The sequence below is a fragment of the Mobula hypostoma genome, chromosome 3 (assembly GCF_963921235.1).
Source record: "Mobula hypostoma chromosome 3, sMobHyp1.1, whole genome shotgun sequence".
Taxonomy (NCBI): Eukaryota; Metazoa; Chordata; class Chondrichthyes; order Myliobatiformes; family Myliobatidae; genus Mobula; species Mobula hypostoma.
Window position 1 is genome coordinate 93658614 of NC_086099.1, and position 26153 is coordinate 93684766.

Genomic DNA, 26153 nt, shown 5'->3' on the forward strand with positions numbered 1-26153 from the left:
TATACTCTATTCTTGGTTGGTGCAACTGTAACGAAACCCAATTTCCCTCAGGATCGATAAAGTATGACTATGACTATACCTGAAGCAGATTTCAAAGACATTCAATTACATGAGAGATTGTTGCAGTGAAGAGAGGCACATTTGAAGGAAAATCTACCACTTACTCATTCAAACACTTTCCCACACCCTGGCAGAAGTTATCATCACACATATTCAGCACTTCACCCCTTAATGTTAAAGAAGCTCATTTCTATGCATTTCAACATAATATTCCTCTCTTGTTACTGCAGTATAGTACTCCACATTATTATTTCCATTTTACGCAGTTTTGTTTTATAATCTATCCGGCGCTTCTAATGTGATGGGAGTGGGTCAGGTTAACACACTGTACCAGTTGAGAAGCAGTCAGTATGTGTTGTGATCACAATTGGCAAGTGGGGACACAAGACACAAGGATGGGAGGCCAGGTTATTGGTTAAGAGCAAGATTTAGTTCAATGAGAGTCACATTCAGGGTCAAAAGGGTGGTGGCATTGGGGGACGAGCAAAGAGCAACAGGGCTGAGAGTAGAAGTGCCAAGGTTGGGTAAGTTTGCCCATCAGGATCGGGGCTCACGGGCTGATCAGGATTATTAGCTTCAGGGGATTTAAAGATCAGGCTTTATAGAATTAATTTCCTGAATAATGCTGCTAAAGAAGCATCACCTGGAATCAATACCATTTGTTACGTGTCTGATGCTAAAGAATCACAGCGTGATTCTACAAAATCAAACTTCTAGGCTAGTGGCTTTAAATTTCTCTTCTTAGTTTTGATTTTTTCTCTTTTTTTTTTGCTAACTTTGCGTTTGTTTTGATTGTTTTGTAGATTAGCTAGGAATGGATTGTTCCCAAAAACGTTGTAACGATGAGTTTGAAGCAGAGGTGTCTTTGTTTGAACTCTTAGGCCTTTTTTTATCACTGGGTGGGTTTATCGTCTTATATCATTTCATCGAGACTAGCACAGTTCACGAGCCAGCAAAAAAAAGTCACATACATTTAAGCAGGAAAGTCTCAGTGTTTCAGTCGTTAATGAGAACCAATGGTGGCAAAGAATGTGAAGAGGTCTTCTATGTGGTCTAGATATAATCAAACTGTAAACACGTTCTTTCTAAGTATGTTTATAATGTAGTTGTACCTGCTGTATGAGGAAGTCTTCTCTTATGTTTGTTTCATAGAACCAGCTGTAGGAGGTAGGATATCCTGGATTTAAGACGATCCATTGTACACTTTCCACCTACAACTGTTTTAGGATAATTAACTGTAGTGTTGTGATACTTCATTTATTCCTAGTTTTTATATAAATTTCATATATGTTTTGAGTCTTTTTGTGTTTGTGAATCATATTTAATACACAAGTGAATCAGGAATTCCCATCTTCCTTGTGTGAAGTTGTTTATGATCATTAACCATTGTGCACTAAAATCGTGTAATCGTGTTCCTCTTACCCACCCCTCTAATGACACAAATTACGCAGGGTGCATCTGGCTTAGATGGACAGCCAGGACAGCGGGTGAGTGAGTCACATTTGTAATTTGTCCTTCTCTTTGACTATCTCCTTTCTGCTTGATGCTGGCAGTCTACTAGAGTTGGCAAACGTCCTGCGCCAATAATCACTGCCTTCATACTCACTCCACTCTCTATGCATGCATCGTTCACGGTTCAGTGTGCACCAACACTGGCAAGTCCTTTTGACTAATCTGCCTTTACTCACTATCAATTCTGTCCAACATTGTTTCAAAATAAAGTGAGAAAGGGAGAGAGAGCCGGTGTTACAAACCCTCTGAGCATTGTACATTCTCAAAGGCCATATCAGGGCAATACGACCCACACGGTACTCGATGCTCCAAACAAATAAAATATGGATCTAGGGAGTGAAAAGCAAAGCATTTTCATTTTACCAAATGCCTGTGTGGATCCCCACCAAGTTTCACGCGTGGTAGTTAATATTGTTATTTAGAGAATCATGGATGCCCCATAACTGAACCTTTGTAAGGTCTCTGGCAAATGAACAAATGAACCAATAAAAAAACCCTGGAATTTGAACTGAATTGTGAAGGCCTCTCTTCTGTAATTGATCCAGATAGAGCAAGGCGAGTTTGCTCTCAGCCAGCTTAGTGGATGTTGCATCCAGAAGGTGATTCTCTGATCATCTTCATCATGAAGGTACTTTCACAAGCAATGCGTGCATCGAGCATCACAGTCGGGGAAGTGATAACGAAAGCAGTGGAAATGTGAAAATGCCATCTGATACTTCACCACCCCTGCCTGTTTGGAAGCATTCCACTGCTAATAATAGGACAGAACTCTCTGAGGTAGCTCTCCTGGATGTGAGCAGGCGACAGACCTGTTGGTCTCTTAGTAGGTTGACGGGGACATTGACCACAATTAACTTTTCTCTTTGTCTTCAAAGGGAATGGATGGTGCATTGGGGCCCCCAGGCCCAGCAGGCCCAAAGGGAGACAGAGTAAGTAATCCAACTGTTTACAGTGCCTTGTGTAAATTAGTAAGGAGCACATAATGTACAATAGAAATACAGTGCTAGAAATGCTGAGAATTCTGCATGCCATATTATCCTTTCCACAGCTTTTGCTCTGCTCTGATCTTGGTATTGTTTACTTTTTTTGAGATTTTCCCCTTTTTTATTTGTTCAACCCTTTTCTCCTTGTTGAGAACAATTTCATATCTGGACCCAGATGAGATTCTGTGTCAGAAACAGCAGGGCAGCCCTTTTGTCATCCTTTAATCCTCCCTTCCCTTATTCAAACATCCAACTAATATTTAAGATCATAACCTGACTTTGCCACCTCATTGGCCATTATCACCGTAATGACAGGCACTGATGAGGCATATCAAGTCATGTCATTGTTTTCTCCTCCACTCACATCTTTCCTCAGCGACCCCTGGCTCTAATTCTATTTGTGGCCATTCCTAGTTAAAGCTCTCCATACTCGGCCAATTCTACCCATTCAATATTGCAATGATTCGCTCTGCATCTGTAAAACATTTCACTTCCAATCTGTTAACCAAAATCTCGCCTCCACCTATGGACCTGATTACTTCTGAAACTGCTGTCTCGCCCACCCCGGCTGAGCTCCCGGTGCACGAGTTATCATCCCCATCCCTCCATCCCGGAGGCAGGGATTTGAATGAATATGGAAGACAGCTGCTTCATTCAGTCACTGCTGGTCAGGCAACAGAAAGCAATGTCAGGTCTTTCAATGAAACTTTGTCACTATTGCAAGAAAGTGTTGGGAAAATAAATTTAACCTCTGGCTTCCTTACTCTACTGTAACCGTCTTTTTAAATCTTTATATCTCTTCAGCAAGTGTGAGGAGCTCAAGGGCTTCACGGTGATAAGATTGATACCACCCAGCAGTTCCCTGTGATGCTTCACTCCCTTCCCCTAACCTAGAAAGTTAAATTCCTCTTCTTCCATGTTTTGTCCATCAGTTGAGGATCAGGATGCCCTTTTCCCCCAGGATTAACCTGATATCATGAGATTTCATGGGGTCCGGAGACAACATCGAAGACTTCCTCCAGCATGTATACCACATTTGTTAAATCTGTCCTCCGAACTGCTGGTGGAACCGAAGATAGCCTGAGATTGTGCTGACAGAGTTTGGAACATTGAATATAATGTAAGAGCTTTTCAGTGCAGTGAAATCAGGTTGCTGCTTGACTAGTCCGTGGGTACATCTTTTAGTTTTCACACCGTGTTTGTGCAGAGAACATTGCAAGGTTAGTTGGTCTGGGAGTGTCTCTGCAATGTCCACATTCAAACTGGAGTGATGCTGAGGCATCCATCTGATTTTAATCTTTCTCTTGGCTGCTGAAGCAGTCCACATCCATAAAAAGAAAGAGTTAAACAACATTCAAGCATGGGCTGATAAGTAGCAAGTAATATTGGCTTCGTAAAAGCACTAGGCAATAATCATCTCCAACAGTAGATAGTCTGACCACCTACCCTTGTAATTCAATAACATGACTATTTCCAAACCCCCTACCATCAGTATCCTGAAGGTCACCATGGACCAGAATCTCAGCTGGATTAGCCATATGAATACCTTGGCTACAAGAGCAAGTCAGAGGCTGGATATCCGTCAGCCAGCGGCTCACCGTCTGACACAGCTTTCTGTCATCTACAATAGAATGCCGTTGACTTTCCTAAATGAGTGAAGCTACAACAAAAATCAAGAAGATCAGTTTCATCCAGGCCAAAGCAGGTTTCATGATTTGTACCTACTGGAGTACCTAACCCTTCCCCCATTGAAACACAGTGGCTTGAGTGTGTTCCATCTACGAAATCCAATGCAATTACTTCACCTCACCCCTTCAAAAGACTTCCTCAATACATGACTTCTACCACCAAGAAAGACTGGACTAGCAGGTGCTTGGGGCTTCCAAGTGATTCTCTGTCTTTTGTACACCTTCCTGATTTCACTATTCCTTGACAAAAAAAGCCACAACTAAGTAAATAAATTTTGAATGCAACATCTTTTAAAATATGTCTGCTTTTGGCAGAGCACCAGAAAATAGGTCCAACTAGACGTCTCCTGAGACAGCAGCAAACTGAAGCAACAGGGAGAACCATGATATGCTCAGTCCTTTAGACAAGGGACATGGCTCTGGGCACAGCCAGGCTCCACAAGAATGAGATTTATTAACTGCAGTAAAACTTCCAGAAAGTTTATTTATGCTCAGTATAATTTGTGTTTAAAATCCCATAATTGTTGGACTAATACTTGTCTAGTTTCACCCATTGAAGAAACTCAGGTTATGATATTTAATTTGGTCTTTGTAAAGACTACAACAACAGCACTATATGTTATAACAGATAAGTTACATATTCTCCAAAACTCTGAACATTTGAAGTTGTATAAGACATTGGTGAGGCCTAATTTAGAGTATTGTGTGTAGTTTTGGTCACCTACCTACTCATCCTCCAGGCCCAGCAAAAGATGTAAATAAGGTTGAAAGAGTACAGAGAAAATTTACAAAGAATTTGCTGGGTCTGGAGGACCAGAGTTATATAGAAAGGTTGATTCGGTTAGAACTTTATTCCTTGTAATGTGGAAGGTTAAGAGGAGGTTTGATAGAGGTACAGTATACAGAATTATGAGGGGCATTGATAGGGTAAATGCAAGCAGGCTTTTTTCCACTGAGATTTAGGGTGAAAGGTGAAAAGTTTAAGGGGAACATGAGGGGAAATTTCTTCACTTGAAGGATTGTGAGAGTGTGGAATGAGCTGCCAGCACAGGTGGTGCATGCGAACTTGATTTCAACATTTAAGAGAAGTTTGGATTGGTACGTGGATCGTAGGGATATGGAGGGCTGTGGACCCAATGCAGCTTGATGGGAGTAGGCAGTTTAAATGGTTGGGAATGAACTAGATGGGCCGAAGGTTCTGTTTCTGTGCTGTACTTTCCTCTAACTCTATAACTGCTTGCACTATATTGCATGCATTGTACACACAATTTCTAATACAAAGAGGATGGATTAAATTGTTTATAAACTGTTGATTTGTACAAATAGATTATTCCCTATAACGAATCAATTTCATGATTATGCATCAGATTTTAGAAATTTTCATAGTTAGTTGATGAGATCAAAAGTAACCTTATGTAACCAGGTTGTAAATTGTATCTAATGTAGCAAATTGTCCTTACAATAGGGAAAGTTAGTGAACTGTATCCGCTGCGTTATTTTTTTTAATGCAAAGTGATTGGTTGAATTTCTTTCTAACGTTGAAAGTGACAGTCATACATTTGGAAAGATCAGAGCTGCATTGCAGGTGGAGATTGGGAAACTCTGGTGATGCCAGAATTTTCCTCGCTTGCAGGAAGCCAGATACCTTATCTGGTAAAAGTCTCAGAAAGTGAATGTTTGAGTCACTGCTGCACTTTCATTTTAAAGAAAACATTTTCTTTTTAGTTATAGCTTTTATATCATGTAAAGTCTTGTCCAAGGTGATAAAGTGCAAAAATGTAATTATCTGAAAATTCTGAACCAGTCTGAACTATAATCATGACCAAATGATAACTTACTTCAGAGTTGTACTAACCCCTGAAGTACGTACATGTGCAACAACTCTTACACATTTGGACCTTCTGCATAGCTGAAGTGTTATGAGAAACCCTTCAAGTGTTGAGGATATTTTAAGAAACAAGTGACCTTCACCATTGATGGTTTTCATTTCAGCTTTTCATTGCTAATAATCGATGTGGTTTGCTTATGGACTGCCTGTGTTCTTTCTAAGCTTCGCCGTACTTGACACTTGTCAGCTCTGCCACACCAGAAGATACCAAGAACTTTACTAATGCTTTTATTAATAGTACATGATTTAACTATTAAAATTATTGTCATTTCAGGGTGAAAAAGGAGGTCTTGGTAACCCTGGGCCAAGAGGACCTACAGGTTTACCTGTAAGTAAATGTAGTCGCAGTTTATGCAACTAAGAGGAAATAAACAACAATTTGCACAGTGTAATTAACGTCACCTTTACAAATTTACCTTAAAGATTAACTTGCAAGCTGAGTCAGTGGTAAGGAAGGCAAATGCAACGTTAGCATTCATTTCGAGAGGACTAGAATATAAAAGCCGGGATGTAATGTTGAGGCTTTATAAAGCACTGGTGAGGCCTCACTTGGAGTATTGTGAGCAGTTTTGGGCCCCTTATCGAAGAAAGGATGTGCTGATACTGGAGAGGGTTCAAAGGAGGTTCATGAAAATGATTCCAAGAATGAAAGGCTTACCATTTGAGGAGCATTTGATGACTCTGGGCCTGTACTCACTGGAATTCAGAATAAGGGGGAAACTCATTGCAAACTATTGAATGCTGAAAGGCTTCAATAAAGTATATGGAGAGGATGATTTTTTGATGATTTCAGCATCAGAATACAGGGGTGTCCATTTAGAGTGGAGATGAGGATGAATTTCTTCAGCCAGAGAGTGGTGAATCTGTGGAATTCATTGCCACCCGTGACTGTGGAGGCCAAGTTAGTGGGTACATTTAAGGCAGAGGTCGATAGATTCTTGATTAGTCAGGGAGTGAAGGGATATGGGGGGAAGACAGGAGATTGGGGCTGAGAGGAAAATGGATCAGCCTTGATGAAATGGTGAAGCAAACTTGATGGACCAAATAATCTTGTGATTTTATGAAATGGCTGCAAATGAACTGAAGACCATCGTATCTGCTCTGTGGCTTGACTTTAATGATCATAAGAGATGTCAAAGCCTGATTTCTCTATGGTTCATCTGAGCTCTGACAGTACATTTCATTGGCAAGCTCATATTGCCATCATGTATTCTGACTAAACTGGAAGTTCACCAATTACAGAGAGATAAAAGAGGCTTTCTACACTGATTGACAGGTTATAGTGCTGTGCTCTGACCACTGCAGAAAACTGGCCTGAGGGTTTCTTTACGGTTTTAATGCAACATGGATATTAAATAGCCCAGTATATTATATGTACATAGTCGTTCTCAGAGGTGAACTAATTCCATATGACAATATAAAGCCAGGATTTAGTAGCTAAAAGATTGCGAGTTTTGAGCAAATTCCCTTGAATTGTAAATAGAAAGAAAGACTTGCATCCATAAAGCATTCACAATATCCCAGAGTGGTGCAGCCAAAGATTCAAAAATACGTTTATTATCAAAGTATGTGTGCAGTATACGTCCCTGTAATTCGTCTTCCCCACAGACAGTCACGAAACAAAGAAAACCCTGCAACCCTTTCAAAGAAAAACATCAAACAGCAACCCCATGTGCAAAAACAAAATCATGCAAACAGCAAAAACATGAGCAGAAAAAAAACCAGAATATAATGCACAAAAATGAAAGCGACCCATGAAGTACTTTTGAAGCAAAGTCACTGTGGAAATGTAAGCACAGCAGCCAGTTTGGATAGAGCAAGGTGATAATGAACAAATCACATGCTCAATAAATACTATTGGCCAGGACACCTTCTTCCCAGCTCTTCCTCAAATCACTGCCTAAGAATCTTTCACATCCACCTGAGAGAGATGGTGTAACTGGTGGGTCATATAGATTGCTACGGTGGAACTATAGTGAGATTTTAATCATGCAGAAGAAATTTTAATTTGAACTGTAAGCCTCAAGGAGATCAGTGGTAGATCAGAATTCTCGGGATCAGGAATTTCTACCAAAAGAGGGGAAAGGGCTGATGGAGTGCAGATGAAGTTTAAAGCTGCAGGTGAGTTTAATTCCAGGAACTTCACGTAGTATTGAGTGACATATTGAGGTTGTACAAAACTTCATTTTGTCCATGGTAACAGTTTTTCATTTATGTGCTGAAAACGAGTGTGATAGCTGGACCAACTACTTTCTGAAGTCTTCCCCCCTGTTGCAGGCTACCACTAACTTTGTCAGCATTGCATTTGAGCTCCCAACATGTGTAGAGCTGAGTGGAGTTTTATGCCACGTTGTGTAGTTATGTCAATATACACACTGTGTGAAGCTCAATAATGCCCTAGTGCTGGGGGCAATCATAGAGACTTTAGCAATTCACAATACTGCACAAACTTAAGCTGCTGTATGACAATAAACTGGGGGAGGCTGCTGCCCACTGTCTGCAATCCTCAAGTCACCAATCCAGTGAGGTCCAATGCCAGCAACTCGGAGTAAGGCCACATAGTCATGCTTGATCCCTGTCACTTACTTCCTACATCAGCAGGTTCTGCAAGAGGATGAGAAGTGTTTCAGTGAGCAATGTGTCAGCGTGACTGCCTGGCATGGATCAGTGGCTGGATAAGCCTGCAGCTGTAAAATATGGGTGTGGGATTTGCAGTAGTGTAAATTCAGTGTTGGAGCATAAGAATACCAGGAACAAGTTCTGACTGATAGAGATTTGTGATAAGTGACTGAAGAGGATTAAGGGACAAAGCATTGTCTGAGACTTGTGTTACGTTTGGCATGATGTTACATTTGAAGAAATATTCACTTATGTGAAGCGTTGAACTTTTTGAGGTTGTGTGTCCATGATGCTCAAGTTTAGATTGCTGGAACTTTCTGTTCCCACTGTCTCTATAGTTTATCTGGGAGTGGTAGGTAGGAGTCTACAGAGAGAGAAATTCCTCTGTCTCGTGCTTCAGTGCATCCTTCACCTTGTTAGAAATCCTGCAACCTGGTCTCCCCCTCGTGCTACTTCAGAGACACAAAAGATTCTACTATTGCTGGAAATCTTGAGCAACACCCACAAAATCCCAAAGTATTTTAAAATAAGAACAAAAGTCTTGAAACATTTACCGAAGCAAATTCTGAATTTCCCTTTGATTTTCCCCTTGTTCTTCTGCATTCTGTGTGATTATATTATTTTGAAGTTTTTATATATATCGACAATGTCCTATTGTATCTATTTTGACCTCTTTAAACTTTACTACTGTTTCTTTGTCCCTTTAAGTATGACAATTTATTTGTAAATATGGAAACACATTACACTTGATTGGCTGAAGTTGATGTGCACATGGTTTTCCCGCTATTCCATACCCAAAGTGTAAAGACTGATGCCACTGTTCCCATCATTTTCTGCCAGATACCTGCTGCACCATCTGGCCTGTGTCATATGTCACCTTCACCAGCAGGCCAGTAATCTGTGGAAATGGATCAGCCAGGATTTACAGAATGCTCTCAAAATGCAATGCATTGAACAGTGCCTGCTCGGAGCTGTTCCTGTAGTAGTGAATGTAACTGGCTACAGGCCAGTAGGATATACCAGTAGGAAACTGGTATATGACTGTACCAGCAAGAACTTTACCTTACTTTCTCTCCAGTCCTTCAACAATATCAAAAAAATCAACAACCAAGGAACATTATTGTCTTGCAGAGTCACAGAAACAGGCCCTTCAGCCCATCTAGTCTGTGCTGAACCATTAAAACTGCCTACTCCCATCGACCTGCACCAGGACCATTGCCCTCAGTGCCCCTACCATTCATGTACCTATCCAAACTTCAACTAAATGTTGAAATTGAGCTCACGCACACCACTTTCAACATTTGAAAGGTTTCAATGAGGTCCCCCCCCACATACTTCTGAATTCCAGTGAGTACAGACCCAGAGCCATCAAACATTCCTCTTTCAGTCCTGGAATCATCCTGTGAACCTCCTCTGGACTTGCAACATGTTGCATCTCTAGATCTAAACACAATTTCACTATACACCTCCATGATAGTCTATCTGGTCAGGGAATTCCTGTGAGAACAGGGTGCATGAATTCAGTTTTACTAAGCTTTTCCATGGTTCTCCTGCCAAGCTGCCGTAGATAAATCTTAAACAAAAGAAATTCTTCAGATGCTGGAAATCCAGAGCAACACACACAAACTGCTGGAGGGACTCAACAGGTCAGGCAGCATCTATGGAGATGAACAAATAGTCAATGTTTCGGGCTGAGACCCTTCTTCAGGACTGGATAAGTCTGTGTAAAGCCATCTCCTTGTGATTAGGTAAATTTCATTCAGAATTAGGTAGTCTTTAATGATGAAGTTGTGTTACAGTAGCCTTCAAAAATGATTATGCCAACAAGAAAAGATTTATATTGGAGTTTTTGAAGGATTTGCATGGCCTTTGGCAGTATTGAATAAAGCAAATTCAAAAGTATCCACCAGGAAATTGCATCCTTGACAACACTGAGGATTCGGCATAAAATTTGGAAGTAGTTATGTCAATCATTATGTATATGTTGTTTCTTGATAGGGTGTTGATGGAGACCCAGGGTTGGATGTAAGTTATTCTTCCTTTATATTCTGTTTGTGTCTGCTTTGTTCAAAGTTTTGAAGCAAATTTATTAACAAAGTACATATATATCACCATATACAACCCTGAGGTTAATTTTCTTGCAGGCATACTCAGCAATAGGTTAATAACCAGAATAGAATCAATGAAAGACTGAACCAACTTGGGCACTCAACCAGTGTGTAAAAGACAGCAAATTGTGCGAATCCAAAAAGAAAGAAATAATAATATTAAATAAATTAACAATAAATATCAGGAACATGACGTGAAGAGTCCTTGAAAGTGAGGATCTACAGGATACCAGTTTTGTTCAGTTAAGTGAGAACATTAGAATTTATAACTTTTTCATTAGAAATGTTGAATTTTCATTATTTTAAATGTGCCTTTTTGGGATCCTATGTCAATGTGAAAACTTAGGGGCAAACAACAAAGAAGATTCCAGGTATCAGAAATTTGACGAAAGGTTAAAATAATTGTGTGTGTTGCCACTGGAAAGAGGAGATTTGGTAAGCTGTACTGAATGAAAGTATCCATTCAAGCAAGGTATATACTCTAGCAAAAGATTCAAGTCACAGACTGACACAGTGACACAGGAAGTGCCACTGACTCACAGTTCTAGTCACCTGGATTCCATCCCAAGCTTGGGTAACCTGTGTGTGGAGTTCACATGCTTATACATTCTTCAAACTGCACGATTGCTACCTGGTATATTATGGTTTCCTTACAATCCCAAAGCCATGATGGTCAGTTCATGGCAAAAGGAATCATGGTTATGTAAGAGGGAGAATAGGTCGGAGAGGACGGAAAAATAAGGAAAGGGTTGTTGGATCTCTGTTTATTTTCTGATCCTTGTGAATCTTCCGGGAGTCTGGAATGACAAGTGGTCTTAATTCCAATGATAGTTTATTTTAGAGTACAAACAAGCATACAGATACTAGGCAAACGAAGTAAAGAGCGGAGAAACAATGCTAAGAGGTAAATGAACAGCAAAGAATGCAAAGGGAAAAAGCATAAAGATGAAACCTCTGGAAAATCCATCACTTTTGTAGGTGAGGTAATTCCTTAGATAAGCTAAACCAAACAATAGTTGAACGATTGCATCACCTGAGTAACGTATTAATACTTAATAATAATGAAAAATGAGAAGTTGTTAGTTTAGCTGCTATACCGTTTTCTGCCAGTGAGTGGGGATGAACCATCACATACCAAGACAAATGCATAAGTGTGTTTAAAAAGTACAAATCTTTTAAAAAGTATTAATGAAAAAGCCGGTGGTTTCCAGCTGGAGATTGGGACAGATGAGATTGCTGTGGTGAGAGCTGGAATGGATCCAAGTTTACAAATGGTCTCCTTCAATGTTAAATGTAGAATACAACATGTATAATGAAAAATAGATAGTTATGAGTAAGAAGCAAGAGGAGAATGAGACAAACTCAACCTTGTGTGTCAAATACTGAATTGACTCTAGAAATGTATCCAAATAGACAACTTTGTGGCTAATTTTATTATCTTTTCCGAGCTCTATTTTAAAATATATCCAATCATTTTGGTGTGTATGTGTTTTTGTCTTTCAGGGCTTTTCTGGTCCTAAAGGAGATAGAGGAGAGAGGGGAGAAAAGGTGACACTATGTATATGTTATTAATGCTTGTCAACATACTAGTGTGTATATTACCGGTTGAAGTGCTCTGTGGGCATGACACCAAGATGCACAGAGCTCCAGTATTCCTTTTTAAGTTGCCTTCAGTAAAGCACAACATTGTGAAAAAGATTACCTCAGTTTACTTTATAAATGTGGGAACTTGCAAGTGCAACTAAGCATGGTGAGGTAAAATCGATACCTTGCAAATGGCATTTGTCACAGTTAAATTCATAAGAGTATTCCTCATTTCATACCAAGATCTTTAAAGTTTGGCTAAAATTTAGAGGCAATGCATTTTAAATTCAATGCATTCAGAAAGCTCAGTAATAGGAAAAAATGGTAGTATTATGAATTGGCTCATCGTTTTACTGTTATTTTCCTCTGAATTGAAAGCTGAACATCAGGCTATACAGTTCTCTATGGTGAAATGGTCGATCTTTATTTGCCTTTGAGCTTAAAGTAGTTCATTTATGCTTAGTTAGTAAATTGCTGAAATTATCTAGCTCAGTTGATGAATATAATATTTTGTGTACAAGTTGTTATTGAAGTTGAGAGACAGAAACCAAAGCTAGGTTTCTACTAAGCTAGCCGATAATATTAAAGAGGATACCAAAAGTTTCTTCAGATAAGTAAAGTGTAAAAGGGAGGCGAGAGTGGGTATTGGACTGCTGGAAAATGATGCTGGAAAGGTAGGAATCAGGAAAACGAAATAGCAGACAAACTGAATAAACATCTTACATCAGTCACTGTGGAAGAGACAGGCAGTCCCAGGTGTCAGGGGTCATGAAGTGTGTGAAGTTAACGTAACTAGAGAGGTGGTTCTTGGGAAACTGAAAGGTAAGTCATCTGGACCAGATGGTGTACACCCCAGAGTTCTGAAAGAAGTGGCTGAAGACATCATGGAGGCATTAGTAATGATCTTTCAAGAATCACTAGATTCTGGAATGGTTCCAGAAAGCTGGAAAACTGTTAATGTCACTCCATTCTTCAAGAAGGGAGAGAGATAGAAGAAAGGAAACTATAGGCCAGTTAGTCTGACCTCAGTGGATGGGAAGATGTTGGAGTCGATTATTAAGGATAATGTTGACGTCGAATCAGACCTGAGAGGCCAGCGTCAGGCATTTTCATGCCTTACAAGGCGCAATTCGGAAGTCTGTGTGGGACGCCACTCCTCGCACAGACAAGGATGAGGTCTCAGGGTACTTGGAGGCACATGATAAAAATAGGCTGTAGTCAGCATAGTTTCTTCAAGAGAAAACCTTGCCTGACAAATCTGTTGGAATTCTTTGAAGAAATAACAAGCAGGATAAACAAAGGAGAATTGGTTGATGTGTGCACTTTGATTTTCAGAAGGCCTTTGACAAGGTGCCACAGATGAGCCCATTGTATTACAGGAAAGATTCTAGAATGGATAAAGCAGTGGCTGATTGGCAGGAGGAAAAGAGTGGGAATAAAGGGAGCCTTTTCTGGTTGGCTGCTGGTGACTAGTGGTGTTCCACACGGGTCGGTGTTGGGACTGATGCTTTTTACATTATATGTCAATGATTTGGATGATGGAATTGGTGGATTTGTTGCAAAGTTTGCAGATGATATTAAGGTAGGTAGAGGGGCAGGTAGTTTTGAGGAAGTAGGGAGGCTACAGAAGATTTAGACAGATTAAGAGAATGGGCAAAGAAATAGCAGCTGGAATATAGTGTGAGGAAGTGTCTGGTCATGCACTTTGGTAGAAGGAATGGAAAGGTTGACTATTTTCTAGATGGAGAAAAAATGCAAAAAAAACCTGAGGTGCAAAGGGACTTGGGTTCCTTGTGCAGGGTTCCCTAAAGGTTAATTTGCAGGTTGAGTCTGTGCTGAGGAAGGCAAATGCAATGTTAGCATTCATTTCAAGAAGACTAGAATATGAAACCAAGGATGTAATGTTGAGACTTTATAAAGCACTGGTGAGGCCTCATTTGGAGTATTGTGAGCAGTTTTGGGCCCCTTATCTGTGAAAGGATGTGCTGAAACTGGAGAGGGTTCAAAGGAGGTTCACAAAAATAATTCCAGGATTGAATGGTTTGTCATATGAAGAGAGTTTGATGGCTCTGGGCCTGTATTTGCTAGAATTCAGAAGAATGAGGGGTGACCTCATTGAAACCTATAGAATGATGAAAGGCCTTGATAGAGTGGATGTGGAGAGGATGTTTCCTATGGTGGGAAAGTCTAAGACTGGAGGACACAGCCTCAGAATGGAGGGACATCCTTCTGGAATGTAGATAAGGAGCAATTTCTTTAGTCAGAGAGTGATGAATGTGGAATTCTTTACCACAGGCAGCTGTAGATGCCAAGTCTTTACGTATATTTAGATTCTTGATTGGTCAGGGCATGAAGGAATACGGGGAGAAGGCAGGAGATTAGGGCTGAGGGGAAAATTGGATCAGCTATGATGAAATAGCAGAGCAGACTCAATGGGCCGAATGGCCTAATTCTGTTCCTATATCTTATGGTCTTATGGCCTACTAGGCAGAGACTTAAACTACTGTTTATATTGAATTTGCAGTTTGGACACATGATGCAGTTCACTGAGTATTTCACTGAGTTGCATTTATAGCCAGTGGCACTTCAAAGCTGACTTTGAAGGAACATGCCCACAAAGATCAAGTGATTGCTGTGACAAACACCTTGTAACAAGTACTCAAAGCTGGAAAGTGGCTGATAAGCCAGATAATAAGGAATACTGGGGCCTCTGTCATTTGGATTAATTATAGAGCAATCATAAACTGCATGAGCTATCCATCTATAATTTCATTACACTGTCCCATCTATAATTGCATGAGCTAAATCTTCACCTCCCTAGTGCCCAGAAGATGCTGTAGATTGCATAATATCTGTCCTTCCAGAGCTCTTTAGGGACTGCATCTGTTACTGGTTCAGTCTCCTTAAGAAGTAAATGAACTTGCCCTCCAGAGCTCCCATGCAGATTGCATGAATTGTCCATTTTATGTAAACTGTACTCACCAGTCATGCCATCCATTTGTATAAACATAGAACTTGGCACTATCATTGGATGGACAGTCACATGGCATTCCTCTGTTCACTTCGTGCTAGCCTATTTGTTTTAAGTAACTGCCTGACCCTATACAAATTGCGGAGCGGAGTAATACTATGTCTGCAAAGCTACGCGTTAATTGGACTGGCATCTATAAGTTACAGGCTGTAAACTATGATCTATCAAGATCAGCTCTTGTATAAAGTGCCTATGCTCCGCGTCCCTTGTAGCCTATGTAAGGCTGGTGGAGTGCACGTCGCTGGTATGGAGCCTCATGCCCTCTGGCAGCCCATGTGAGGGGCTTGAGGATAGTGCTGATGCAGGTTTGGGATGCGTGCTGCAAGACTGCGTAACTCCTGCCAGGAGCGTGTTACTCAGGAAGCTAGATCCTGTGTGCCATCCATTGTCTGCCCTCCTTCTTAAATGTCTGAGTTATCCTACAGCCATGTTTCTAAGATCATAATCCCTGTCTCCCTGTCAAATCAACTACATTTTTGGCACATTTCATTGGAAAAGCAAAAAAACTGAACGCACAAATGGGCTTTATGAAAATTTCATACCAATATATATATTGCTAATTTGTGCAACTTTTCGAGACTTTGAAAGCATCTTTATTTACTCTTCTAAAATTATTCCACAAATAAAATATCAGAGGATGAATGAACATTTTGAGAAGCACTAAGTGGCATACATGATGCACAGTATTTGCTGCAGGTGTGTGTGTAATGCCCTCCTTAGACTTTGGTTGGATATCTCGTGACATAAGGAGGGCCGTGCTCTCTTCTTTAATAATCATACTTAATTTCCATTTTGCATCCAAAATCGCACTACTAGTAACGTTATGTCTGGTTGGTCAAGGCAGTGTCCTTTTCTCTTTGCCTAGGCAGGACTTTTGAATGATCACTGGCTGCAGCACAAATTATTGCAGCAGTGAGACACCAGATTTCTGTCAAGTTACAAAAAGCATTCCTAGGTAAACGTAAAGGGCCACTTCCTCCATTAAGATTATTATTTTCAAATGCTTTGTTTTCCTGTTGCTCAGACTGAAGCATGCTTCTCTTTCCCGGAGGTGCCTACCCTTCTCCTTCCCACTCTGCCCCATGAAACACAAGTAAATTGGTTCCCACCTATGGACCTGTCCCATCCTTTATCTTTTTACTCCTTAATTTGACCAGTCTAATAAATTAGAATTGAAGTTTTTACCTCTTTCTGAATATAACTCACTCCTGCAACCTCACTAATTTCCCTTTTCTAATAGCATTCCTTATCCTCACTGCAATCCCTTTATTCCTTATAACCGGCGAGCATATTTCTGGCATTAAACACAATTTCTCTTTACTGTTTAATTATGAGCATTCAAATTGGTGGACATCATGTACATGTAGCATTGTCTGAATTCACGAAATTTCTTTTTTGACCAAACCATTGTGTCCGCAGGGGGAAAAGGGAAAGAAAGGCAAAAAAGGGCCTAAGGGGGAGAAAGGAGAACAGGGTGCCCCTGGATTAGATGCACCTTGCCCATTGGTATGTCCCTGCTGTGTACTGGTATCTGATGAAAAGACAAACAAGAGAGAGAGGCAGATTCTGTTCCAGCATCCCTCAGGCGTAGAAAGAGCAAAACTACTTTTCCAGTACTTTGTTGAAGATTTGACAAAAGCATCAACAAGGTCTACCATTCGCCCTGATGTATTCTGGCAATGTGCTCACAGATTTGCCCCATCCATGCAAAAAGGGTTTCAATTCAGCCACTCTCGTTAGCTTCACAGAAATCAAATACTTAAGAACTGATATTGTTTCAAAGTACCTGATTTTGGAGATATAGAGTGGACTTTTTATTCCACACCTCTGGTTGGCCCTTAGAAAAGATTTACGGACTGAGATTTGTTCCTTAAAGTAAGCACTGTTGAAGCATTAAGTGCAAAACCAGAAGGAATGGTGCCCAGTCACACAGTCTTTGTATATTAATACAGTGGCTAATATCATGGAAACCCCTCCCTTCACAGAGTGCCCATGGAATCAGTAGCTACTTCTCTCTCCTGTTTATGAATTATCAAGTGTTGGCCTCTCCGCAGGCAGAGCAATTCGTTGTCAATAACAATGCAAGTTAATTTCAATAAACAGGGTCTCCGCGGCAATAAGGGGGAAAAAGGGGAGCCAGGTCAGCCTGGCCTGGATGGGCTGGATGCCCCTTGCCAATTGGTACAGTATTCTTTTTCCTACCAACCCTGCATGCAATCTTTAATTAGGCAATCTGCAAAAATGCAAAGTAACGGTCTGACCCTCTTTGCATTTTAGGTGTAATGCACGTGCATGAGTATACCCTCCTTCAGCTAACAAATCCCAATGCAAGAGGAGTGTGCTTTTTATTTACTTACAGAACTATATCTGTCATTTGCTGCATAATGTGAAAGCTATCGAATTCTCTCTAGTGTCTCGCTGAGGAAGTTGGAGGGAATAAGCCGTCTGCTGCAAATAGCTGGTTTAGTGTTAATGAAAAATTAATGTATATACTGCATCAAGAAATCAAAAATGGGTTTTATTCTTAAAAATGTCTGTAAAAGAATCCACTTAAGTGCAGAACCTGAAAAAAATACATCTGCAGTACTTTTCATGCAATTACAGCCCCAACTATTTCTGTCTTTTTAATAACAGGGTAGCTTTTTCTTAATCTTTTGTGAGACCCAGTGAGATAATTTTAATCACCCTTCACAGTGATTGACAGAGTGGGCTGGTGGTTAAATTGGTAGACTTGTGAAGTCTGCCCAGCAGAGAGGAACTTGGGCTGTGTAAATATACACTCTCGAAGCCCTCTTCTGATGGGCAGAATACAATTAGACGTATAACATAAAGTGGAACAGCAAAGTCTTTACAGTCGGTTAAATGACCTGGGTCTTCACTTTGAGGAATGGTCAATCGAAAGGCTTAGCTAGAATCACAGTAGGCCAAAACAAAGTCCTCCTTCACAGGCCGATCAAGTCTCTCTGTCTCAAATTCGTAAGCCAAGGCACAGAAGACTAAAACATCCCTTGGAAAACAAAGCAGAGTGTTTTAACTTACAGTAATGATTGTTTTCCATAATAACAGCAGCAGCACAATTTTCAAAAGGGCAGGTATTTTTTTTCAAAAGATTAAATAAAATATCTGATGTCCAAGCTTTTAAACGGTTGAAAGCGCTCTAATGAAGAATTTCAGTTTGTGCTGATCATCTGGAAAACTACTGAGGAAGGGGTTGGAGAAAAGAAACACTTTTAAATTAAATGCTATGAGATATATGAAACTTTACAGCACATATCTGTATCCTGATATAATATTTCCTTCTGCTAGTATTTGAACAATCTTGCTTACTTAACACTTCTCAACCAATTGTAACAAACAGTTCCTTCCTTGAATTCAGCCATTCCAAGCTTATGCTAGTAACCCCCTCACTGATTATTAACATAATGTAAAGCAACTGGCTTACATTAACAAATTGCAATTTACTCCAAAAGAGTTCAACGTTTCAATATTAGAATCCCATGTTGCTTCCAAAACCCTTCTCAGCTTTTAATACAATTTCTGTTTCATTTGTGAAATAAAATGCATACCCTATAACCAGTTATACCCTTTACCTTCATTGTACCAATAGGGCAAATTTTACAATGTTTGAAAAATTATAAATAATAAAAAATTTTGCTGTAAATTTTACACAAATATATTTACAACTGACCAATCACAATGATATAATTTTGATGGGATTACTGTACATCTCAAACAAGAATGACCATAGAGCCACAGACGGGTGCATATGTACATATGAGAACTCTGGTGTATTGCTTTTGTTTCTTTCACAGTTCAGACGTGTTCAGTCTAATGAAAAAAAAATGGAATGTGTTACTGTGCATGGTTATATTCACTGTGAATTTTTAATGTTGATTTTGTACCAAATCCTGAAAATGTTGTTGTTTTCATTTCTAGTCAACATACTTGATTTCAGTCTAGAAATGTACATTGACAAATAGCTAGGCTCTTTCGTACAAGGCTCTTCCATGATTGCTAAACTTGATTTGGTTACAAGTTATAAATTATATCGCAGTAGTGCTTTGTGGTTTTCACATTCCTAAACTATGGAGCTGAATCTGATTGACAGAACAAGGGATGAACATGTCTAATGAATGATAATATCTGAACGCGGCAAGTTCTACATTACAGTGTTAAATCCATGTAAAATATTTTTGCAAGTAGAATAGTATGGCCCAAACCCCAACTGATGACAATCTCTTATGAAACTATTTGACTGCAAAGCCACTTAAGGGTAGCTGTTACCTGCTCAATGGATCACATGTGCTAGTTTCAGAATTTTAAGAACTAATGGAGAGACCTGCAGCACCAAGTCTCTATCATTTCCTAAATGATACTGACTAAAGCCTCCCATGTCACTTATAAGGGAAACATTAATTCTTCTTACTTGTCTGGAATGAAGTCCACATCTTAAAAGTAAGAGCCTTTAGGTTCCAGGGGTTGAGAATGGAGATTTGTAAAGATCGATACAGAAGAAAGCAACAAACTTCAGCTATGTAAATCACAGTTCAAATTAAATTTATTATCACAGTACAAGTATGTCATCAAATATAACCCTGACATTCACAGTAAGTACAAAGAAGCACAATAGAATCAATGAAAGACTGCACGCAACAGGTCAGACAACCAGTGTGCAAGAGACAACAAACTGTGCAAATACAAAAAGAAAGAATAATAAAAGTGTATAAATACCATAAGCAATAGATTTTGAGAACATGTAATGAAGCCTCCTTGAAAGTGAATCCATAAAGTGTGGGGACAATTCAGTGATGGGGTGAGTGAAGCTGAGTGCAGTTACCCCTCTGATTCAAAGGCCTGGTGGTTGAGGGGTAATAACTGTTCCTGAACCCGGTGTTGTGAGTCCTGAGGCTCTTGTACCTTCTTCCTGATGACAGCAGCGAGATGAGAGCTTGACCGGGGTGGTGGGGAACCTCGATGATGGAGGCTGCTTTCCTGTGACAACGCTTCATGTAGATGTGCTCAGTGGTAGTGAGGGGTTTACCTGTGATCGACTGGCTGTATCCACTGCTTTGTGTAGGCTTTTCCATGCAAGGGCATTGCTGTTTCCATACCAGACTATGATGCAACCAGTCAATATATTCTCCACCACACATCTATAGAAGCTTGTCAAAGTTTTAAATGACATGCCAAATCTTCGCAAACTTCTAAGGAAGTAGAGGCAATTCCGTGCTTTCTTTGTAATGGCACTTACGGGCTGGGCCCAGGACAGACCCTCCGAAATTATAACACGGAGGAATTTAAAGTTGCCAACCTCTCTACCTCTGATCCCCTGATGAGGACTGGCTCATGGACCTCTGGTTTTCTCCTGAAGTCAATAATCAGCTCCTTGGTTTTGCTGACATTGAGTGAGAGGCATTTATTGTGGCATCATTCAGCCAGATTTTCAATCTCCCTCCTGTATGCTGATTCATCAGCACCTTTGATACGGCTAACGACAGTGACATCATCAGCAAACTTCAATATGGCATTGAGCTGTGCTCAGCCACACAGTCATGGGCGTAAAGTGAGAAGAGCAGGGGCTAAGCACACAGCCTTGTGGTGCACCTGTGCTGATGGAGATTGTGGAGGAGATGTTGTTAACAATCCAAACTGACTGGGTCTGAAAGTGAGGAAATCCAGGATCCAATTGCACAAGGAGGTATCGAGGCCCAGAGGTAGTACTGAATGGCGAGCTGCATTCTTCTTCACTGTTCAGATGTTTGAGGGTTGAGTGACGAGCCAATGAAATAGCATCTGCAGTTCACCTGTTGTGACTGCAGGCAAATTGGAAAGGATCAAAGTCACTTATCAGGCAGGAGTTGATATGGTTAATCACCATCCTCTCAAAACACCAGTCCAGTGCTACTTGATGATAGTCATTAAGGCAGGATACCACATCTTTGGTCACCTGCTGCTTCGTAGAGGCAGTTGCTGTTTCTAACAGTAGGCAAAAATTTTGCTTGAGACTCGTGTTTCAGCAGGCCTTTACAAACACATCATTTTTCAACTTTTCTTTGATGAAAAGCTGGCTTTTCTAAAGTGAGGTGTTCCCACAACCCATGGACTCATTTGCAAGGACTCTTCAGCTCATGTTCTTCATATTTATTGTTTGTTTATTTTTGTTATTATTACTTCTTTTTTTGTAATTGCACAGTTTGTTGTCTTTTGCATGCCGGCTGAAGGCCCAAGTCGATGCCATCTTTCATTGATTCTGTTATGAATTCATGGAATATGCCAGCAAGAAAATGAATCTCAGGGTTGTGGATGGTGACATCTGTGGAGTTTAATAATAAATTTACTTTGAACTTTGAGATTCCTGGCCATCATGCAGATGAAAAGACATTTCTTTATCCAGACGGTGATGGATCTTTGAATGAGGTCTGAGAAGATCAAGTCATTCAGTATATATCTGGGAGAGAGACTGATAAATTTTCAGATACTAAGGGAATGGAGGGATTATGGGTTTAGTGTGGGAAAGCATCAACCCATTTTCTTGGTAAATGGGAAACAAAAAGACATTGGTGTGCTCCTGTTTTCATTGTTATCAATGAAAGGTGGGGGAGTAGCATTGCTTGTTAGGGAAAATATTACAGCAGTGCTCAGGCAGGACAGATTAGAGGGCTTGTCTACTGAGTCCTTATGGGTGGAGCTGAGAAACAGGAAAGGTATGGCCACATTAGTGGGATTGTATTACAGACCACCCAATAGTCAACGAGACTTGGAAGAGCAAATCTGCAGAGAGATAGCAGGCAACTGCAGGAAACATAAAGTTGTGGTGGTAGGGGATTTTAATTTTCCGTACATTGATTGGGACTCCCATACTATTAGGGGTCTAGATGGTTTAGAGTTTGTAAAATGTGTTCAGGAAAGTTTTCTAAATCAATATATAGAGGGACCAACTAGAGGGAATGCAATATTGGATCTCCTGTTAGGAAACGAATTAGGGCAAGTGACAGAAGTCTCTGTAGGGGAGCACTTTGGTTCCAGTGATCATAACACCATTAGTTTCAATTTGATCATGGACAAGGATAGATCTGGTCCTAGGATTGAGGTTCTGAACTGGAAGAAGGCCAAATTTGAAGAAATGAGAAAGGATCTAAAAAGCATGGATTGGGACAGGTTGTTCTCTGGCAAAGATGTGATTGGTAGGTGGGAAGCCTTCAAAGGGGAAATTTTGAGAGTGCAGAGCTGGTATGTTCCTGTCAGGATTAAAGGCAAATTGAATAGGAATAAGGAACCTTGGTTCTCAAGGGATATTGCAACTCTGATAAAGAAGAAGAGGGAGTTGTATGAAATGTATAGGAAACAGGGGGTAAATCAGGTGCTTGAGGAGTATAAGAAGTGCAAGAAAATACTTAAGAAAGAAATCAGGAGGGCTAAAAGAAGACATGAGGTTGCCTTGGCAGTCAAAGTGAAGGATAATCCAAAGAGCTTTTACAGGTATATTAAGAGCAAAAGGATTGTAAGGGATAAAATTGGTTCTCTTCAAGATCAGAGTGGTCGGCTTTGTGCGGAACCAAAGGAAATGGGGGAGATCTTAAATAGGTTTTTGGCGTCTGTATTTACTAAGGAAGCTGGCATGAAATCTATGGAATTGAGGGAATCAAGTAGTGAGACCATGGAAACTGTACAGATTGAAAAGGAGGAGGTGCTTGCTGTCTTGAGGAAAATTAAAGTGGATAAAGCCCCGGGACCTGACAGAGTGTTCCCTCGGACCTTGAAGGAGACTAGTGTTGAAATTGCGGGGGCCCTGGCAGAAATATTTAAAATGTCGCTGTCTACGGGTGAAGTGCCAGAGGATTGGAGAGTGGCTCATGTTGTTCCGTTGTTTAAAAAAGGATCGAAAAGTAATCCGGGAAATTATAGGCCGGTGAGTTTAACGTCAGTAGTAGGTAAGTTATTGGAGGGAGTACTAAGAGACAGAATCTACAAGCATTTGGATAGACAGGGGCTTATTAGGGAAAGTCAACATGGCTTTGTGCGTGGTAGGTCATGTTTGACCAATCTGCTGGAATTTTTCGAGGAGGTTACCAGGAAAGTGGATGAAGGGAAGGCAGTGGATATTGTCTACATGGACTTCAGTAAGGCCTTTGACAAGGTCCCGCATGGGAGGTTAGTTAGGAAAATTCAGTCGCTAGGTATACATGGAGAGGTGGTAAATTGGATTAGACATTGGCTCGATGGAAGAAGCCAGAGAGTGGTGGTAGAGAATTGCTTCTCTGAGTGGAGGCCTGTGACTAGTGGTGTGCCACAGGGATCAGTGCTGGGTCCATTGTTATTTGTCATCTATATCAATGATCTGGATGATAATGTGGTAAATTGGATCAGCAAGTTTGCTGATGATACAAAGATTTGAGGTGTAGTAGACAGTGAGGAAGGTTTTCAGAGCCTGCAGAGGGACTTGGACCAGCTGGAAAAATGGGCTGAAAAATGGCAGATGGAGTTTAATACTGACAAGTGTGAGGTATTGCACGTTGGAAGGACAAACCAAGGTAGAACATACAGGGTTAATGGTAAGGCACTGAGGAGTGCAGTGGAACAGAGCGATCTGGGAATACAGATATAAAATTCCCTAAAAGTGTCGTCACAGGTAGATAGGGTCGTAAAGAGAGCTTTTGGTACATTGGCCTTTATTAATCGAAGTATTGAGTATAAGAGTTGGAATGTTATAATGAGGTTGTATAAGGCATTGGTGAGGCCGAATCTGGAGTATTGTGTTCAGTTTTGGTCACCAAATTACAGGAAGGATATAAATAAGGTTGAAAAAGTGCAGAGAAGGTTTACAAGGATGTTGCCGGGACTTGAGAAACTCAGTTACAGAGAAAGGTTGAATAGGTTAGGACTTTATTCCCTGGAGCGTAGAAGAATGAGGGGAGATTTGATAGAGGTATATAAAATTATGATGGGTATAGATAGAGTGAATGCAAGCAGGCTTTTTCCACTGAGGCAAGGGGAGAAAAAAACCAGAGGATATGGGTTAAGGGTGAGGGGGGAAAAGTTTAAAGGGAACATTAGGGGGGGCTTCTTCAAACAGAGAGTGGTGGGAGTATGGAATGAGCTGCCAGACGAGGTGGTAAATGCGGGTTCTTTATTAACATTTAAGAATAAATTGGACAGATACATGGATGGGAGGTGTATGGAGGGATATGGTCCGTGTGCAGGTCAGTGGGACTAGGCAGAAAATGGTTCAGCACAGCCAAGAAGGGCCAAAGGGCCTGTTTCTGTGCTGTAGTTTCTATGGTTTGTATGGTTTCTAATGCACATCCAGGTTATTTAAACTCAGTAAACACAGAAAAGCACCAGGTACAGCAGCCGTCTATCCAGATCCACGGGGAAAGTGCACTGTCCAATTAATGCCAGGAGGGAGCAAATAGGACGAGAATCAAACTGATGCTCCCAATGACAGAAACGTTCTTTTTATGCATGTTCCCTTAATTTCCACATGGGTTTTCCAAATCTCAGAACCAGGTTTAACATCGCTGGCATATGGCATGAACTTGGTTGTTCTGTTGCAGTAGTACACTGCAATACACAATATTTTATAAACTGTAACTTATAATAAGAAATATATATTACAAATTAAGTAAGTAGTGCATAGTGTGTGAAGAAAGAAAAAACAGTGAGGTAGCCTACATGGATTCAATGTCCATTTAGAAATCTGATGGCGGTGTGGAAGAACTTTTCCTAAAATGTTGAGTGTGTGTCTTCAAGACCCTGTACCTCCTCCTTGATGGTAGCAATGAGAAGAGGGCAAGTCCTGGGTTATGGGGATCCTTAATGATGAATGCCACCTACTTGGGGCATCATCTTTTGAAGATGTTCCCAATATAGCGAAGGCTGGAGCCCATGATGGAGCTGGCTGAGTTTGCAACTTTCTGTAGATTTTTCTGATTCCATGCAGTGGCCCTTCCGTAACAAACATTGATGCTGTCCATGGTACATCCATAGAAATTTGCGAGAGTCTTAGGTGATGTACCAAATCTCCTCAAACTCCTAAAGAAATATAGCTACGGTCATGCCTTCTTTGTAACTGCATCAGTATGTTGGGCCCAGGACAGATCTTTAGAGATGTTGACACCCAGGAACTTGAAACTGCTCAGCCTTTTGATGAGGATTGATGTGTGTTCCCTTTGCTTCCCCTTCCCGAAGTCCACAATCAGTTCTTGGGTCTTACTGGCATCGTGTGCAAGATTGTTATTGTGACACCGCTCAACCAGCTGATCTTCCTCACTCCTGTGTACCTCCCGGTCATCGCCTGAGATCCTGCTGGCAATTGTTGTATCATAGGCAAGTTTATGGATGGTGTTCCAGCTGTGCCCAGTCACACAGTAGTAGGCGTAGAGGCAGTAGAGCAGTGGGCTAAGTACGCATCCCTGAGGTGTGCCAGTGTTGATTGTCAGCGAGGAGGAGACGTTATTTCCGATCCGCCCTGACTGTGGTCTCCTGATGAGGAAGTTGAGGATCCAGTTGCAGAGGGAGGTACATAGGCCCAGGGCTTGGAGCTTGTTGATTAGTACTGAGAGTATGATGGTAATGAATACTGAGCTGTAATCAATGAACAGCAGCCTTTTGAAGGCATTGCCATTGTCCAGGTGAATCAAGGCTGAGTGGAGAGCCAGTGAGATTGTATCTACTGCAGAC

General features: G+C 40.7%; 1 protein-coding gene across 1 annotated transcript in view; it reads left to right on the forward strand.

The window, feature by feature from the left end:
- The window catches only part of LOC134343716 (collagen alpha-1(XXV) chain-like), a 168686-nt gene that overhangs the window by 132453 nt on the left and 10080 nt on the right, over positions 1 to 26153 (forward strand). The window contains exons 28-33 of the mRNA XM_063042467.1: positions 1512 to 1547; positions 2448 to 2501; positions 6406 to 6459; positions 10749 to 10775; positions 12362 to 12406; positions 16893 to 16979. Of these exons, the coding sequence (XP_062898537.1) occupies positions 1512 to 1547; positions 2448 to 2501; positions 6406 to 6459; positions 10749 to 10775; positions 12362 to 12406; positions 16893 to 16979 (303 nt within the window). The remainder of the gene's footprint in view (positions 1 to 1511; positions 1548 to 2447; positions 2502 to 6405; positions 6460 to 10748; positions 10776 to 12361; positions 12407 to 16892; positions 16980 to 26153) is intronic.